The sequence below is a fragment of the Podarcis filfolensis genome, assembly GCF_964270895.1.
Source record: "Podarcis filfolensis genome assembly, chromosome: 13".
NCBI classification, from domain to species: Eukaryota; Metazoa; Chordata; class Lepidosauria; order Squamata; family Lacertidae; genus Podarcis; species Podarcis filfolensis.
The window spans coordinates 27,413,801-27,433,625 of NC_139615.1; the positions used below are offsets into that span (position 1 = coordinate 27,413,801).

Sequence of the window (19,825 nt, forward strand, 5' to 3'; positions counted from 1 at the left end):
TTTGCCCTAGGAGCAATCCTGGGAAGCAGATTTACTGTTGTTCAGCATTTTACAGATGGAAAATTCTAATATAGAGAGTCTGATCTGATAACACCAGTTAGCAACTTACATTTAGAAACTGCTCACGGGTGCAGTCTACTTGCACAGCTAGTGTGCCGCCCAAGTGGTGAACTTCTACAGGGTTGCAGCTTTGAAGATCTACTGTCCACATGAGTAGATTACTCCTGTGAGCATATATATATTTTTTAGCACAAGATAGGATGTTGGCCTTCCAGTGGAAAGAAATCCATGCACAACCCAAGGTCACAAAATGAGTTTTATAGTAGAAGTAAGGCTAAGAATTGCAAATGGGTATGTGGTTATTCTATTAACCCTGGGCAGAGTAAGGCTACTCTATAAACAGCCATGACTTCCTCTAAAGACTTCTTGAAACAGAGTCGTTTGTGGACCCCTATTCCTGTCCCAGAGCTACAGTTCCCAGAGGTCCCTGTCACTATGGATTGATTGCGGATTAATCCACTTTGGCGGTTGGGAAGCATGACTGTTTTTAAACTGTTATCATAGTACTTTAAGGTGGAATGTGGCCCGAGTAAGTCCAAGGCTGACCCAAGACATGTTGCTTCCGGAGGCAACGGGCAAAATAGCCCATACACATGCTCTTTCCACCTCTAGTAGCTAACTGAGCTGGCCACTGAATCCTAGGTAAAAAAGAAAGGTAAAGGATCCCTGGACAGTTAAGTCCAGTCAAAGGCGACTATGGAGTTGTGGCGCTCATCTCACTTTCAGGGCAAGGGAGCTGGTGTTTTTCCACAGACAGCTTTCCTGGTCATGTGGCCAGCATAACTAAACCACTTCCGGCGCAATGGAACACCATAATGGAAACCAGAGTGCATGGAAACAATGTTTACCTTCCTGCCATAGTAGTACCTATTTATCTACTTGCACTGGTGTGCTTTCGAACTGCTAGGTTGGCAGGAGCTGGGACAGAGCTATGAGCTCATTCCATTGCAGGGATTTGAACTGCCGACCTTCCAATCGGCAAGCTCAAGAGGCTTGAGTGGTTTAGACCACAGCGCCACCCGCATCCACTGAATCCTACTTCAATACTAACAACAGGGCAAAGCACAGACCCTAAGGCAGTTATAAATGGGGAGGGCAAGATGCACAACACACAACTCTCTTCTCCAACAGAAGGAATGGTTGGGGAGCTCAGGAAGAAGAGCTATGGGACACCACTGCCTCCTCCCATAAGCCGCCAGAAGCAGTCACCTCACTCTGCCTAATGACAGGACCAGCCCTGCTAGGGTCAAACGACCTACTTGGCGATTAAGAAGCTCTGGGTGCAAGCCACTGTCTTGCCCACTGTAACCAAACTTGCAAAGTAGCTGTGAGGATAAACTGAGGTGGCTCCATTTATGCTACCCTGAGCTGCTTGGAGGAAGGGCTGGTTGCAAAAGGAATAGATGGCAAAATTTCTCCCAGTGGATAACATGGCAAGGCCTGGGTTCTGTTCTGCCTTTCCTTGCCTCTGCACCTTTGGCTTCATGTGGCTCCACAGTGCCTCACAACTCGTCTAATCCTGCGGTCTCTCTTCTTGAAGATACGAAAAACAAACCTACATTTCATTACATATCAACACGGAGGCAACATACAATACACTATTTCATACTCTGCAGTTTGTTTTAAAGGCCTTAAGCTATGGCGGAAGGGGGAGAATCTCACATGATCACTGCTTATGACGTGCAGATGATATTTAAAGAGAATTCATATAATGCCTTTGCCTTCCCACCCCCCAAGCAGAGTTCCTTTACTACTTGGACTTACGCCTGCCCCATCCATTTTCTCTCCATCTTTTAACTTTGGTTTTTATTGCGTTTCAATATGCTGGTCTCAAGCCTGTCTTAGCATTTACAACACATTGCAAGAAAGAGAGAGAGATGAATTTCTGGTACAAAGTTTGCAGCTGCTGTTGCCATATAGAAGAAGAACTGGAGAAGAATCCATTGGTGGTTGGGTATGTGTTACAAATCAGCTTTTTCATTTAGCAAGCCCCGAGCTTCTGCCAAATTTATAATAAGCAATGGCAGACAATGGCATAAATTAAGGTTCTGCTTTCAAAGTGATGCTGTACAGAAGCTGGCAGTTCTGGAATTCTGGAAGTACAGAATATTGCTGTTTAGGGCCCCAGTTGGCCAGACAACCCCACCCTTTCCCAGGATACTCCATTTCATCCCCACTCCCAACAACCAGATGGCATTTCCTTCCTCCATTAGAGCTCTGTGTCTAAATATTTCAGTTCTACTTTTGCAAACCTTAGCATTCCCCCAAGCCTGCTGAAAACCTCCTCCTCCTGCAGTGGTGTTTTGGTTATGTAACTTACAGGATTCATCATGAAAGGATTCCGCCTAACTTGCTTTCACACTTTAGCTACTGTTTCAATGTACAGTGCTTTGTTTGAGCCACAATCTTTGTGTGTGCCTTCACAAAAGCCCTCTTGAATTATATGCACACTTTAATTCTAGGGCTGCAACATTAAATGCTTCTATTAATCAGCTTTTAATTAATTGGTCTCCTTTAATTGAGGGTGACTTTTTAGTCTGAAAAATTATTGTGAATAAATGTACATAAAGGTAAAGGGACCCCTGACCATTAGGTCCAGTCGTGGTCGACTCTGGGGTTGCGGCGTTCATCTCGCTTTATTGGCTGAGGGAGCCGGCGTACAGCTTCCGGGTCATGTGGCCAGCATGACCAAGCCGCTTCTGGCGAACCAGAGCAGCGCACAGAAACGCCATTTACCTTCCCGCCGGAGCGGTACCTATTTATCTACTTGCACTTGATGTGACCTTCTGATCGGCAAGTCCTAGGCTCTGTATGTACGTAGCAAGGCTCAAACCCAAGGTTTCCAGTCCCAACCTGGTATCTACCAGGCTAAAGAGATGCATTGCACTCGCCGCAATGGTAAACCTGTGCCCAGGCTGCACTGCTTTGGACTGAAGTTGCAGGAATCACAACATGAAAGAAATGTTGTTTCTGTGCATGAAAGCAAATAGCTTGTCAGGGAGAAGACTATGCCTCTCCCTCAATATGCTAGCTGTCTCTGTGCAGGGACTGTTTTTGTACAGAGAACAGACCCTCCGAGTGACTCATTATTCAGGGACAATCTCGGATTTACAGAAGCTGTCCTGGTTTCTGATTTGATCCTGGAATGTCCCGCTTTTCCTTAGAACGTCCCTATTTTCACTGGAGAAATGTTGGAGAGTACGGAATAGAATGTCCCTGGGGCTTTTTTTCAGCTGGAACTTGCCAGCACCTCTCAGAGAACGAGGGAGGTGTTCTTGGTGAGTTCCAGTACTTCTTTTCCTAGAAAAATAGCACTGGACTTCCCTATTTTTGTTGGAGGAGGCTATGTGAGAAGCATTTGCCCATGTGAGCTCCCACTTTCAATCCCAAGTGATAAAGCCCAGATACCAGATACAGTACCTAGGAAACTGCCTTCTATTGATCCAGACCATTGCTCCATGTAGCACAGTATGGTTGACAATCACCAGCAAAGATTCTCCAGGGTTTCAGACAGGGGACAATCGCAGATGTCAGAGATTGAGCATGTGCTCTACCACTGAATTACTTGGTGAGAAGTAGATCTAGGAGTCCTGTCTCGGTTTGAAGAGCAGCCATTGTGATGTTGTTTGTTTGTTTGCTTGCTTGTAACCTTTCTGTTGCAGCGACACGCTTCAGTATTTCAACAAGTTGCAGAAACGCCGGGAATTAGAGGCTGTCAACTTGTGGAATGAACCAGTGGACAAGACTCACGTGGAACGGGATGATGATCATAAACTCCACATGTTGTTGGAGAAAAGGTCAAAAACACGCCGGGGATCAGAGGTATGTTGTCCTTGTGCATGGAATATTTTTGTTTGGGGGAGAATTTAATTGCAAGACATTTGCCCACGTAGTCTGATATGGTTGGTTCATCTGGAGAAATATGTACCAGACAAGGATGTCAACAGACAAGAATTATTGTGTATGTGTGCCCACAAACACAGTGATGCATTGATGTAAGCATTAAAATAATATAAACCAGTTTCTAGTTTCTGTCACACTCTAGTGTGACCCACAAATAAAAACCAGCATAGGGCTATGCAGGTGGGGTTGGCTAATGGCTTCCATTGAGTGATGCAACATAGACGCAATCTGCATGGGTGGCATGACCTTTAGGAATAGGGGCCTCAGTGGGGTGCAGTGTGTTAATGGTGCACACACAAAGCAGCCCTTTAGAGATCCCTGTAATGTATAGGCCTTTCTCCACACATACTTTACATGACGGTGGGCATTTTGCTGAAAAACGTAGCTTAGTGGTTCATTCTTTTGATGGTCTCCTTTATCCTGACAAAGGAATACCGACGCTTGAGCTTTGACATCATCGCTCACCGGCAGATCCGTCGGAAGATGAAGGACCGATGGAAGCAAATCCTAGAAGTCTTGGGTATGGTGTCCTTGGGGGATTTCCACCACAGACCAAACTGGAGAGTGTTAGGAGAGCTATTATCCTTACTCGCTTTCATTTCTCTCAAGTTTGGTTTTAGTGTTCCACAACTAAAAACTACTAGAGCCTTTTCCCTGTTGACTTTGGAGGGGTGAAGACTATTATTTACCTATCCTTGGCCACTGTGAGAGCAGGATACTGGGTTCCATTCCTATCCAACAGGGCTGCTCTTGTTATTATTTATTGAGTTGGTTTTGGGACTAGATATGGGCATAAATGATCTCTTCCCAATGTAGGATTCAAAGCTGAAGCAGATGGGCTCCTCACTGTCACGTCCAGCACCTCATATGAATCCCTTCGCAATCCTCAAGAGGCCCGTAGGATCCACACTGCCCTGGCTGAGCAGACAACCATTTTTGGCTGGCATCGTGGTGGTCCACCTGAGAGATACCTCTTTGTCATTGTAAGTAGAGGAAGGATTTGGTAGAAACTTCTCTTGGGGCATGTGCTTGTCTTTGCAGTACATCACCACAGGGACAGAAGCTGTGGGCCTAACCCACAGTGGCATAGAAGCTACCATGGAGGTAGGAGCAGCACGCAAGCTCCTCCAGGTAGCCTGATTGTGGTTTTCAAATAACTGTTTCCAGTGTCATGAAGCCTCTGTGAGTCGCCTCCTTCTAACATGCTAATTGGCCTTACGAATCCTTTAATATCTTGCCACCCTCTCCCAAATATTTTTTCCTTTGTCCTCCAAGTTAAGGGTGACGTTTCCCCTCCTCCTAGTGTTGGGAGTGTGATGCCAAGTTTTCCGTTCAACACAGAGGGTGATGCCTTTAGGACAAAGCAATCCTTTTGAAATTGTCCCCCTTCTGCAGGTAGCCCTGTTAATGGCTAAAAATACATGGCGTTTGCTTGGTTAGTCAGTTCTCTCGCTTTGAGGGAGAAAGATCTCAGTTTAATCTTTTCCTTTGTCTGGAACAGGACTTTGGTTGATTTCATTGGCATACTATGCCCTTTTAAAATGTGGGGTTTTTTGGGGGGTTATTAGGTTGCTTTAATTTTGATTATATATTTTGTGGTTTTATATTTTGATTTTGTTTTATGAACCAAACCTCTGGGTATAGGGCGGTATATTAATGATGATAATGATGATGATGGAAAGAAGAATGCTTTGTTCTTTATTTGCAATAATTAAATAATTAAATAAAGGGTGTGCCAGCTCCTGTTTTCTTCTTCTTCTTCTTCTTCTTCTTCTTCGGCCAAATAGTTTATTGGGAACTATTTTCTACAACAAAGGGTGGATGTCTCCTAGGCTAGAAAACAGTCAGAGCAGAACAACAATAAATCACTTTATCTCCGTTTCCCCCTTTTGAATGCTTTTAGACTCAGACTTCCCTTAATAAATCTAATTTACATTTTATTACCAGATACTTGTATCTTTGTAGTTAATTACATACTCCAACCCTACCCATTCAGTATTAGGCCTGTGCTACTAAGAACCTGGGAATCTCCCTCGTGACAGAGGCTCCTTGAAGTGCTTTGGCCCCTGCCCTAAACAGGGACCATTTCTTCGGTTTGTTTTATATGTGTTTCCCTTACATCCTCTGTCTTTTAAAAGCGGGGTAGAGGCAGTTGGCAACAATTAGTTTTTTGTTTGCTTAAAGATTTGGGGGATCCCTGACCCCTCTGGTGACCCAAGGATTGCCACTCTCCCTCCTTCCATTATTTTACCTCACAATTACTGTGAGGTAAAGTGTAATTGAATCCGATATTTACTCTTGGCTCGGTGTGGGCATCATTTTTAAATTTTCTTCTTCAGGTGTGCTTAGGCCAGCTCTATTGTGGGATCTCAATGGACCCAACACTATCACCTTATTTCCTTATTTTTGTCACCTTTCCTCCCCTAGGACAGGCTGCTTCTCCTTGATGTGGGAGATGAATTCCTGTCAGCAGCTCGGCACTTCTACCCTGTGGAGGACGAAGAGGACGATGGCTCTTCCAGCGATGGAGGACCTACAACACCTGGTCCTGTCTTGGTCACAATGAGCAAAGAAGCTCAGGAAGAGATGGAGGAGGGCGTGGACGGGGAATAAGCCAAGGAGAAGACAGAAGTGAGGCAGACACTGAAGAAAGTGCGAAGAGGCGGATGCAACTCAACCTATGGATGGAAGAACGAATGTATTCAGAGTAGGCTACTGAACTGCAAACCTGTTGGAAACTCCGTATGACACAAAGAACTTGCGCCCCCATTTCCTGTTCATGCATTGCCCTTTTTCTTCTGTATTAATATTATGAGTTAACAAATAGCACCGTTTCTCACGACGCTCAGTCTGTAGTTTTCTATAAAACAGGAGGTGAACATTTGGAAGGAAAACATAAACCAAAACGTAGAACTGAAATGTTCTCCATGGCCAAAAATGTGGGGCTTTCCCACACACTGCCTTGATACCTTTACTTTAGGCTTTGCCGCTTGACTCAGAATAATAATAATAATAATAATAATAATAATAATAATAATAATATATTATTATTATTATTATTATTATTATTATTATTATTATTTGTACCCCAGCCACTCTGGGCGTCTCCTAACAGAATATTAAAAACACGATAAAATATCAAACATTCTCAGGGTGATGAACAATAATATCTCCATATTTTTTCAGGGTGTTTTGTCTTGCCTATGGCAGGGCCAGAGGCTGAGATAATAGAAAGATATCTTTGAGACTCTTTCTTCCCTTTATGAGCTGAACTTTAGTTAGCTATGAGGCTTTCCATGGAGTATAATAAATTACGTATATGACATAGAGGACTCGCAAACTCATTTTAGCTGAATTCACTTCAGATTCCTTTAGCACTGAGTGTACACAATTCTGGTCATAAGGCTGAGGGTGTGGAGAGGCTCCTTCTGCAGTTGTGCTGCACATGCACCAGAATGTGGGATTTCAGCCTACAACAGAGCACATTGAGAGTCTAGACTTGCTGTCCACATGTTTGCTTTAAAAAAATAATTTATAGGCCTTAGTGTGGTTTAAAAGGGGGCAGGCTGTTCCCACTCTGATGCACTGTACAAACTATCCCAACCCACCCACCAATTATTAGCAGACAGGAGAAGCCGGATATATTCAGCAAAATATGCCAATAAAGGCCAATTAGCTTAATTTGCATGATTTGTACAGCTCATGGGTTTGGGTGTTTGGCACAGAAACTGAGTTACCCCGATGCTCTGTGTTTTGGGGGCTGAGGCTGTTGAGCTTTTTTTAGTTTGGCCCAAAGTTGTTCAACTTTTTTTTTTCCTCCCAAAAATCTCCCCCCCGCCCAAAGAGGGAATTTAAAAAGCTATTTTTAAGGAAAATCACTAAAATCTAGACTTCCGACATGGGTTGCCATACGTCCGGATTTTCCCAGATATTGAACTGATTTCCACCCGGAAACTATTTCCGACTGCCGTATTCCTACTATGTATGGGAAATTCTGGATGTATGGCAACCCTACTCTGTGTGAGAGAGGAGGGCAGGGCAGGAGGTTGTTAGAAGTGGGTTTAATGTACACAACATAGGCATAAAAATGGGGGAGAGTTACCCCCCCCCGATGAAGCATAAGCCCCAGGTTCCCAGCTTTCACTTTGAAAAGCGAGTACAGTGGTACCTCAGGTTACAAACACTTCGGGTTACAGAGTCCGCTAACCCAGAAGTAGTACTTCATGTTAAGAGCTTTACCTCAGGATAAGAACAGAAATCGTGTGGCGGCCATGGGAGGCCCCATTAGCCAAAGTGGTACCTCAGGTTAAGAACGGTTTCAGGTTAAGAACGGACCTCCGGAGCGAATTAAGTTCGTAACCAGAGATACCACTGTACATGTTTAGCAGTTGTAGAACCAGAGATGCAAGGCAAAAGGTGTGAGCAGGTATCCCTCTCTCTTGTTTTGAGAGAAGCTTGCGTGTTCCCACCTTTCATTTATGTATGTTTGCTCATATATCCAAGATTTGTCTGTCAGAAATAGCGTCCGGGTGGAATTTCCAAAAATCACGGAAAATCATGGCAACCCATGTTGAAAGTGTGGATATTATTTTTATTTCTGGAAGTGTTGATTTTGATTTTCCTTAAAAATAGCTCAAAAGCTTCAATTTTATTTTATTGAGATTTTGCAAAAAGAAAAAAAAGAAAAAGAAAGAAAGCTTAACTTAGACAAGTTCGGATTTTCACTTTTTGAAATATGGCAGCCTCATGAGAAGAGAAGACTCCCTGGGAAGCTGGGAAAGATTGAGGGCACAAGGAGAAGGGGATGACAGAGGACGAGATGTTTGGGCAGTGTTCTCGAAGCTACTAACGTGAGTTTGACCAAACTGCAGGAGGCAGTGGATGACAGGAGTGCCTGGCATTCTCTGGTCCATGGGGTTATGAAGAGTCCAACACAACTAAACAACAACAACAGCCCTAGAGTATTTGCTTTCTCTACCACACCTGCAAAAAAAATAATCCTGTGGATGTCCATGGCAAACCACATACATAAATGTTGCCCATTGGCCATGCCTGCCTATAAAATGTTTTTTTCTGTCCTTTCTACAAGAAGGGTTGTTTTCTCTTCTCCTCCTTTTCCCTGTCCATTTTTGTGTGTGCTTCCAGGCCACCTGTTCTCCTTTCATCACCCTCTTCTCTCCAATCTCTCTGTGTACAACCTGTCCCTGATATACAAGCCGCCCAGAGCCTGGTGACAGGGATTGCTGCTGTCCCTGCCGCTAATCCCCCTGGCTCCTGTTTCTAAATAGCAGAGTCTCCATTTGCGGGAAACAAAAGGCCCGGCTGGGGAAATTTCTCCCTTTCCTCTCCTTCCCCACAATATCCCAAGCATGCGATGGACCCAGGGCGGCCTTTTCCTGGAGTCTGGATCGCAGGTTTCAAGCATCCAGCCTAGAGGTTGGCAAGAAATATTGGAAACTGCTCTACTTGTCCCTCTTGGCAGAGACATGCAAACACATATATCTCTTCCTGTCACTATCCTTTCTGACAGCTGAGAACTGCTAGGTAATTAATGAGTCTTCTTCTCTCTCCCCGCCCCCCCAAACCTCCAGCTCATTTAACAACATTCCTTGTGATGATTTTGTTCTTCCTTGTCAAGGTTTCTGTGGTTTTACACCTTTCGCAGGAATCTCAGGCCTCTGGGAAGGGATACTCCTGCTTGTGTGCACAGATGCCCACGTTAACTGTTGCACCCTGGTTTTGAACTGAAGAGATTGAAAACAGAATCACTGAACTGTCAAGTTGCAAGGGGTACCACGAGGGTCACCTAGTCCAACCCCCTGCAAAAGCGGGAAATCTTTCTGCCAACATGGGGCTCAAACCCACCACTCTGAGCTTAAGAATCTCATCCTCTACCAACTGAGCTATCCAGGCTCAAGTCACATAATACCTTTACATGAATACATTGGTGCAGCCACTTTTGGAATATCATCTACCCATATCATAGAGCTAGATAGTATGCTTTTTAAAAGAACACAACACAACTGTGTAATGTTCAACTAAACCTGCAATCCAACATACCCACCTCAGTGTAAGTCTCGTTGGCCTCAGAGGGACTTACTTCTGAGCAGATTTGCATAGGATCACACTGTAAAATGATGAAGGGCTTGGAGTATCTTAGAGCATCTTGCGGGGAGCTAGATGGAAACTCAGTCCGATTTGGTAGGGTGCAGTCGGAAGGGATGGCAACGTGCTCTCCTTTGACACCCCCCTCCCCACAAAAGGCAAGTGGGAAGGGCTAAAACTTCTCTTTCCTGCTGGCCCATTGCCTTCTGAGGCACAGCTGGTGATCCTTTGCATGTGGAACTCCTTGCTCCAAGACTTCTCTGTGTTCTACCAACAAATAAAAGCTTTCTTTTCCCAGTGACTTTTGGTTCTGCTGTGGCTCAGTTTAATTTAATTCATCAGCCTGGGTTTATTGTATTCTTGCTCTGTGCTGCATTTGTGTTTTTACTGATGGATTGTTGTTTTTTTGTATGCCTTTTATATTTTATAAGCCGCCTTGAGCAACTCTTTTTTTGGAGTGGGGAAAGCAAGGTATAAATCTTTGTGTAAATAACAAAATGGCAATAAGTGTGTGTGTTTTGTTTGTTTTTCCCAGCTGCCTAAGCCTTAACAGTCTCACTCCCTTCTTGGCCCTGAGCAAAGGTCAGCATATTATGATCCTCACTATGGGAAAACAAATAGCTACTCCTCTGTTTTTCTGGCTAGGGATCTTGTAGGAACAGCAAGCCAAGTTATAGTCCCCCTGGGCCACAAGTGTGCTGATGCTTCACCCAACTCAGTCTACAGCTGCCTCCCTCTCCCCCTTGCACGTTGGGTCTGTTCAACGTGAGCCGCTCTGTATGGTATCTGCAATGGGCAAGCAATGTTTTTCCCAAAATGGATAGGGAAGGGAAAGCAGATGCAACCTCGGTTTCTGTTTGGCCTGGAGAGTTTGTGGGTTTGTCTATGAAGATCTGTCAGCCACCCTACTGCCAGACCATTCTGAACTCTCCTAAATTGTCTGATCTCAGAAGCAAAACAAGGACCTCCCTGCTTAGTACTTGGATGGGAGAAGGTCTGTCAGCCAGAATACTGTTGGGAGAGAATAGGTCTGCTCTGCTTTATTTATGTTGCTGTTGTTGTTAAAAGTGGAAGTCTGATATTTTGCTATCCTGTACAGATCTACATAGGGACACGGGTGGCGCTGCGGGTTAAACCAAGAGCCTAGGACTTGCCAATCAGAAGGTCGGCGGTTCGAATCCCCGTGACAGGGTGAGCTCCCGTTGCTCGGTCCCTGCTCCTGCCAGCCTAGCAGTTCAAAAGGACGTCAAAGTACAAGTAGATAAATAGGTACCGCTCCAGCGGGAAAGTAAACGGCGTTTCCGTGCGCTGCTCTGGTTCGCCAGAAGCGGCTTAATCATGCTGCCCACATGACCTGGAAGCTGTACGCCGGCTCCCTCGGCCAATAAAGCGAGATGAGCACCACAACCCCAGAGTCGGCCACGACTGGACCTAATGGTCGGGGTCCCTTTACCTTTACCTTACAGATCTACATAAATAAAATCATTGTTATTATTGCTATATTTTCTATACTGCCTTTCATCTCAGGATCACAGGGCAGTTTACAATTTAAAAACACAAAAATACATACCATAGATTACCCATTTCATACCACCTTTTCTGTGGTGTCATCCCGATTGTGGAATGCTCTCCCCAGAAAGCCTCACCTGGCACCATCTTTACATTTCTTACACTACTAGGCAAAAACATTCCTCTTTACCCAGGCCTGTGGCTATTAAATAACCTATGGCCTGTAACAGTGTGGGGGAGAGGACTGTTATGATGGTGATGATTTCATTATTAGGCTGTCCGTCAGTATGCTTTTTACTATGTTTTTATCTTTGATGTTCTGTAATGTGCTTTTAAAGTTGTATACCACCTCAGGATCTTTTGATAAAGGACGTTATATAAATCAAACAAGTAAAAAATAATAACAACAAAAATAAAAAATGCCCCTGCTCACTTTGCTCACCACCCACCCCATCTCTGCCAAAGCCACCCTTATGCTTTACATCTCGCCAAACTTCTGCTTGCAGACTTGGGCCACCTGTTTTCCTCCTCACGGGCCTCTATCTCCAGTTCCCTCCTTTCCTCTGATGCTGTTGCAATGGCCCAGCAGAGCCCAGTTTTTCACCACACTGCAGTTCACAGCAGCACCTGTTGGCGGCCACACAGACTGCAGCATGACGACATCCTTAGGAAAATATGTAATGGGAGAGAAAAGCACTTTGTAACCTCAATACTTTTAAAATGGAAGCAGAGTACCAGAATGCAACATAAAAACTGGCATCTGGTTGGCCACTGTGAGAACAGGATGGTGGACTAGAAGGGCCATGGGCCTGATCCAGCAGGACTTTAATCATGTTCTTGTCTGTGAAAATAATGCGATAAAATTATATGTGATAAAAAAAAACCAGAAGAAGGAAGGAGGGAAGTCAGTGCTTGGGAGCAAGTATAAATGTAAAATGCAACACACTATGTGTATGTGGAGTATGTAACCGGAAAACTAATAAAGATTATTTTTGGGGGGGGGATCATGTTCTTGTCTGAGCCCCATAATACCTTACAATGCCAAAGTCGGCTGCATGCTGTGTATCAACACTGTAGTGTCTGATCCTGCATTGGTTTTAAAAGCTGTGTGTCTTGTTGTTAAAGCTACCCTCCCCTCCCCAATCCCTGTAGTTCTCCTGTAACATTGTCCTCATACTTTACATGCTTTACAAAATGAACTTCACCACCTGCAGCATAGCACGCTGTCTAAAACATGGCATAGTAGGCTGTCAAATGCATGACACCTGGGAGCAGAGCATCCCATTTGTACCCATTCCTAATCCTGATTTTACTGGGGCATGGCAAATGTGAATCCCCCTTAGAGGAGAACATGTTTAATCCCACCCTACCAAATTCCTCTTGCAAATTCCTCTGAGACTATTCTTCCCTCCTAAAGTTGGGAAAGGAGGTGAGTTAATGGGCAGTGGGAGGCAGGGAGAGTTAAGTTGTGTCACACAGACACACAGACACACAAACACACAAACACACACACCCCAGCCTCCTGCAGTTGTTCCCATGGTATGGTCTGAAGGCACAGAAGGTTGCCACCTTGCTGAAGCTAAGCAGATCTGTGCCTTGGATGGGTGATTGCCTGAGAACCACATGCCTGGAAAAACACGCTGATGCCACTTTGGGTTCTATAAAAGAAGAAAACTGGAATATAAATGTATAGTGTTAAAAAAAAAGTTATCCACCCTATCTCCCCACATTACTGGTGTAAGACAACCATGAGGTTTGGCAGCACTGGCTGCCATTTTCCCCCTATAAAACCATCCTTAAATGTGGGATTGGCTGTAGCCTTGCACCATAGGGCTTGTCTTAACTAGTGGGACATTACTGGGGTTTCAGAGGTGGAATTGAAGTCTGGGAGGAATCTCCAAAAGATGGCACTTTGTCCTGGATCTTAGGCAAGTCAACTTTCAGGGGGTCCTGGTTTTTACTTTTTGAAATACAGCAACCCTATCTTAACTGAGTATCTTATTCATAGTTAATATTCCCCATACCTAATACAGTGGTACCTCGGGATAAGTACTTAATTCGTTCCGGAGGTCCGTTCTTAACCTGAAACTGTTCTTAACCTGAAGCACCACTTTAGCTAATGAGGCCTTCTGCTGCCACAGCACCGCCACTGCACAATTTCTGTTCTCATCCTGAAGCAAAGTTCTTAACCCGAGTAATTTTTCTGGGTTAGCAGAGTCTGTAACCTGAAGCGTATGTAACCTGAAGCGTATGTAACCCAAGGTACCACTGTAAATGAGAAGGATGCGGGTGGCGCTGTGGTCTAAACCACTGAGCCTTGGGCTTGCCGATCAAAAGGTCAGCTGTTCGAATCCCCGCAACGGGGTGAGCTCCTGTTGCTCAGTCGCTGCTCCTGCCAACCTAGCAGTTCGAAAGCACGTCAAAGTGCAAGTAGATAAATAGGTACCACTCTGGCGGGAAGGTAAACGGAATTTCCGTGCACTGCTCTGGTGTCAGCGTTCCATTGTGCCAAAAGCGGCTTAGTCATGCTGGGCACATGACCCGGGAAAACTGTATGCAGAGCGGACAAATGGCTGCTCCCTCAGCCTGTAAAGCGAGATGAGCGCCGCAACCCCAGAGTCGTTCACAACTGGACTTAACTGTCAGAGGTCCATTTACCTTTTAATAAATGAGATCCTTGGACAAGAGGGTGATACATGTTAGTTCATTTTGCTGCAGTTTGTAACTTTCTCCCCCCCCCCCCACACAACCCTTTAGGTTTATGAGGGAAAATGGGCTGCATCCTGCAGGCTGAGTTTCAGAGGAGTTGGCAGAACTGCTTCACCCAGACCAGAAGTCTCCTGTTTCCTCTGCAATCCACACCACTTTCCACGTGCTGGATGCTCTGCCCTTTGGTCACGTTGGAGGGGTTTGTGCTGTTATGTTAGGAAGTGGTCCCACGTGGAGGGGAATGCTTTAAAAATAAAATTGGGGAGGGAGGAACAGCACACAGAGCAGGCAGTTACCACCTAGAAGGTTGTGCGCTTGGTTGTGTATCTGCTAATCTGCCAGGATTATCTTTTTATGGTTTATTTCATGGCCTTTGGAGACAACCGCTCTGGCCCCCCCTACTCACCTGCCACCCAAATAAACAAACATGCAGTTTGCTTCTCCGTCCAGAAAAGGACACACTGATAGTCCCCTGCCAAGTCCTTATTCTATTTTTAAAGCTCAGTCCCATTTAAAGACCAAGGCGAGAGAGAGATGGGAGCATCTTTCCAAATACAGAAGTACAAGAATACTTTTAAATCAGGGGAAGCTGATAAGAATGTGTGCTTGGGAGAAGGGAAGGCTCTGCTCCAGTTATTAGAGGTCAACAGTTAATGGGGTGGTTGGTGGTGGAGGAGGGGGGCAAACCCTGATAAGGTGTATTATTGAGTAATCACCAAAATGTCTATCATGATGGCCTGAATGTTTGAAAAGGTTATTTGTTTATTTGGGGGGGGGGATAAACAAACTGCCTCGACTGCTCCATTTCAGACCACAGGTGTGTGCTCTCATCTGCAGGTCCTCTTTCAAAGGCAAGATTCCCAATTTGCATTTTTCAAAACAACACCAGATCCTCCATGTGTCCCTTTTTTCCAGGGATAGTCCCAGATTTACAGAAGCTGTTCCAGTTTCTGATTTGATCCCGGAATGCACCACTTTTCCTTAGGATGTCCCTATTTTCACCGGATAAATATTGGAGGGTATGGAGTTATGCAGGCCCCGAGCCAAGGAGATAAGTGACTATACAAACTTCTAAAGGCAGCCCTGCATACGGAAGTTTTTTTTAGTGTTTAATGTTTTATTCTGTTTTTATATATATTGGAAGCTGTCCAGAATTATTATTATTAATAACAATGACAATGACAATGACAATGATAATAAACAGGACATCCCTACTTTCATCAGAGGAATGTTGGATGGTATGCAACATTGAAATTCACACTTCTCTGAATTTTGCAGTGTGGCTCTCCAGCTAAGAAACATGTACCAAAAACACACACGCAAGCTGGGATAAAGTGTGCAAATAAATGCATATGATAGTGAAAAGAACATACAAACTGTGTTGTATGAAGGGGAATTGCTTGACAATACTGTGTATGTAAGGCAAATTTGCATGCAAAGCTGTGCGCACCAGGGGAAATTCTCGTTAAAATGCTAATGAATTTTCACAAGGTCTTTTTAAAACATTGCCAACGGATGTGGAAAATGGGATTTAAGACTGGGAAAACTGGAAAAGAAAACGCTACTTTCTGCTGTCTGTTCCTTTTTTGCAGCTGTAGGAAGTCGGTGGTCTTCAGCCCTTTCAGATGCTGTTGGGTTTCACCTTAGACCAGACCGTGGCACAGCAGTGGGTCCTGACCCCCCAGCGTCCTAGCTGACAGCATCTCTTTTGCTCTAACCCTTCAGCAGTGCCCCCCTCCCCCATATACCGTATATAAATAGTATTCAGGAATCCTGGCTCTGAGCCTGCCAAATCACACTGTCTTCCCAGTAGAATTGCTAGAAGGATTTGGCAGCCTTGTTGGTTTTGGGTTATATAAGTCCCTCCTGGCCCACTCCATACCTTGTACCATTGCCAAATGCCCTGGCCCTTCTCTGGCATCACGAACCTGGCCCAAAGGCTTGGATTAGCTGTCCCATCCCTTTCTCCTCCCACTGCAGGGTCTCGCCCACATCCCCAAGGGGCCAGATCACCAGGCCTGCCCCGTTATGCCCGTCATCCTAGTGACCTTGGGCTCCTCACAGGCAGAGACATGTGAAGGCTGGGCTGCAAAGGGTAGCCCGAGCCTGTACATATCAGGCTATCTTTGGGGTCGGTCGCCAAGGTCTGCCCTAACTTTGGTTACTGTTTGTAAGAGACAGTTTGGCTTCGGAGGTTGCTAAGGAAGGGGGGAGCTTGTGCATGGAGTGGGATGGTTATTATCCGAGTACAAGTGGGACCAACAACAAAAGGTTGCACTGTGTTCCTCTTCAGTGTTCCAGCCAGCCAGCCAGCCATGCCCTCTTCCAGGATACCATTCCCTCCTGTCTTCCCCACTTGTGTATCCCAAGTTGGTAGCCAGTACATGTCCCTGAGTATGCTCAGGTCCTATTGCACTGTGGAGTGTTCCTCTTCAGTGTTCCAGCCAGCCAGCCATGCCCTCTTCTAGGATACCATTCCATTCCCTCTGCCCCATTTTTGTGTCCCAAGTTAGGAGCCATTACACATCCCTGAGTATGCTCAGGTCCTGTTTGTGTGCTTCCCTCAGGCTGCTGCTACACAGGTTGCTGGACAAGATGAGCCACTGAGATGGCCCCACTATTCTTATGACAAATGTGGCACTGCCCAACCAACTTTGATCTGCCCTCGGCCAGCCCCCACCTGCCTGTCTGCCTTCTTACTCACAAGAAGCCCAGAGGGTGGCCTTCCTTGCCTGCCAGCACCATCCTCCTTTAGCCCTTGCAGAACTCAGCAGGGGAACAAAACTAAAATGAGTTGGCTCTGGCTCTGCCTACTGCTCAATTGCGCCAGTGCTCCCCCCCCCCCCCCCGAGGGTACTCAGGGGTATGTAGTATTGGCACCTTCCCCCGCCCCCGGCCCCCAATGTTAAAAGTGTGGCACTTAGTGTAAGAACTTCCTGGTTAGTACTGGAACCTGTTTTTATTTAAAAAGGGCACTGGCATGCCCTACCATTTTTGTTGGGCACCAGACACCGATGCCTTGACTTCTTTGGCCATGTGAAAATTACAGGAGCAAGGCTGCTTGCCCCATTCCTGCAGTGTGTGTGTGTGTGTGTGTGTGTGTGTGTGTGTGTGTGTGTAGGGGCTGCTGTTTGCACAGTGCAAAACAATCAGAGCCCCAACAGAATTCTGGGATATGTTTACACATGTGACAAACCCGAATGTGATCCACCCGTCCGAAGGAGATAAACACATTCCGCGCTGCTCTCGCCATTCCTTAAGAGCACAATGCCAAGGCATGGTCTTGTCAGACAGCAACCCCTACAAAAGTACCTCATGCTGTTAGGCTGAATTTCTAGAGGCGTAGCTTCCCTGGCAGCAGAAGCAACAAAGAGGTCTGCAGCCTAAGGAAAACAACAACAAATATAGGACAAAGCTGCCTTATACCAAGTCAGGCCATTGGTCTGTATTGTGTTATTAAAAAAAAAATTAAGGGACACACATTCCACAGAAAACCAATCCTTCATTCTTCAAAATTAGGAAATATTCTCTGAAGAAATAGACACTTTATTTTAGTACACAGGTCAATACCAATGTCATCTTGGCTCTCTTGATAACCCCAGATATTTCCCCTGCAGTAAAAGGAAATATCCTGGGAAAACCTTTTCTTTTCACCTACAAATCCATCAAATCCTGTGTATGAATAGGAGACGTCTGTGACAATGGTTTCAGAAACTAGGTCCAGACTGGCCCGGGTAATGCATTCGGCAAGCATGATCATGGATCTTGACAGACAGCAGACAGGCCACATGCTCAAATTTCTGTTGTAGACCGCCTCTTTTTGTAACGATTATATGATGCTTTTGGGTAGTCTTTGGCTAAGGACTTGGGCAATTTCTAAAATCTTTAAAAGTTGTTACACACTTTTGTTCTGGTTCCTCACCATCGTGAAAGGTGGTGGTGGTGGGGCTCTGTTGCCACACAAAAATAAAGATATCCCTTCCTTCTTTCTGCTCATTCCTGCCTCCACCCATTCTTCTCTGACCAATCATGGACATAGGGGACTCTGAGTCCCTTGGGAGATTTGGGCTGTAAAAGGCAACCCCAAATTTTCGTATAACTTAGGGTGGATCTTCACACAAGAAAAAAACACACACTATAAGTAAGTCAGAAATTAAATTGTTATAACAAATAAAGAAAACGCTATGGGAAATTGCAAATATTTTTTTTAAAAAAATTATTTGCTCTCCAGCACCATATGGTGTTGCATGTTTATAACGCATTCAAAACGCTGTTTTTTAACTAATGTAGCTGAGTCCATAGTCCACAATGCCTGGCAGTAGCTCTCCAGAATTTTAAATAAGTCTTTCAGTCTCTGTCTGCAGGCACCAGGGTTTGGACCTGTGGCCTTTAGGATACAAATCACAGGCTCTGCTACTGAGCAGCCCTTCCCTTGTGGCACTTTTAAGACTAGCAAATATATTGTGGCAGAAAGAGTAGTCCACTTGACTCCACAAAACCTTATGCCACAATCCATTTTTAAAGTCTTTTAAGATGCCGCAAAACTCACTGTTGTTTTCACAAAGGCTGGAGACAGACGTAGGCCTTTCCAGTGAACTCAACGGCTGCATTCTGAGGTGTTTCTTTTCAAACTCCACATGACTTCCAATGCTAAGCCTGCCTTCAGTCATAGATTTACTCCCTGGATATGTCCTGGATATCCTTAGGGAGTCATGGATTTTGACAAGGGTCTACCTGCTTTGATCATTGTGAACATGCAGTTAGCTAGCTATAAACTGTTAGCTAATGAATCCGCTCAGGCACATTTTCAACAGGGGATTTGTGGAGTTGGGTGGAGATTTCGGTGAAGGGGGGGGGAATATTTGCTGATTCAAAGGTCTCTTCTCAACAACATCCAGGACAGAGTTGCAAAAATATGTTGTGACTTAAAAGGACATCTTCCAATCACTTGTGTGTGTGTGTGTGTGTGTGTGTGTGTGTGTGTGTGTCTCCGTGGGTTGTGTTTAACTAACTTTTACTCAGCGTATACCCATGGGGCTATACTACGCTGTTAGTTGAATACAGCCCATAATAATTGGGGAGGTCCATGCACCTGTGCAGTACCTGTGTGTATGTGTGTTTGAAGAGGGACTTCCATTCACACATCCTGGTGTGGGGCTGGCTGTGATGGAAGGGTGCTTGTTTTGAGGGTGTTTTACCTCTGGTAAGTAAGGAGGATGTTGCATTCATACAGGTGTAGTAGCAGCTCCAGGAGGGAGAGATCCCAAATGGAGACACAGAAGCAGCTTAACCCTGCCCCTTCCCACTGTTTCCCTACTGCAGTTCTTGCCCCTGTGGGCTCCTCCTTCCACCGCAAAGTTCCAGAAATGTTCATTTGTAAGGGTAAATAAACCATGTTACTTTCCCTCTTTCCCCAATGGAAGTCACATGAACAGCTGCATGCTCCTTGACCAACGCAGGCTAGGCTGAACCAAACTATGGCACCCAATTCAATGTTGTGTTTCTGAAAGCAGCAAGGTAAGGTTTGCTTTGCTTTGCT

At 45.1% G+C, this 19,825-nt stretch overlaps 1 protein-coding gene across 1 annotated transcript; it reads left to right on the forward strand.

Annotated features, from left to right (window-relative positions):
* Positions 1 to 1,763: 1,763 nt before the first annotated feature.
* On the forward strand, positions 1,764 to 6,805 carry LOC310748057 (melanoregulin-like). Its single transcript, XM_083583589.1, has 5 exons — positions 1,764 to 2,014; positions 3,723 to 3,882; positions 4,393 to 4,483; positions 4,780 to 4,946; positions 6,391 to 6,805. The coding sequence occupies exons 1-5, from the start codon at positions 1,938 to 1,940 to the stop codon at positions 6,574 to 6,576; spliced, it is 681 nt and encodes a 226-aa protein (XP_083439715.1). The 5' UTR covers positions 1,764 to 1,937; the 3' UTR covers positions 6,577 to 6,805.
* Positions 6,806 to 19,825: the final 13,020 nt, after the last annotated feature.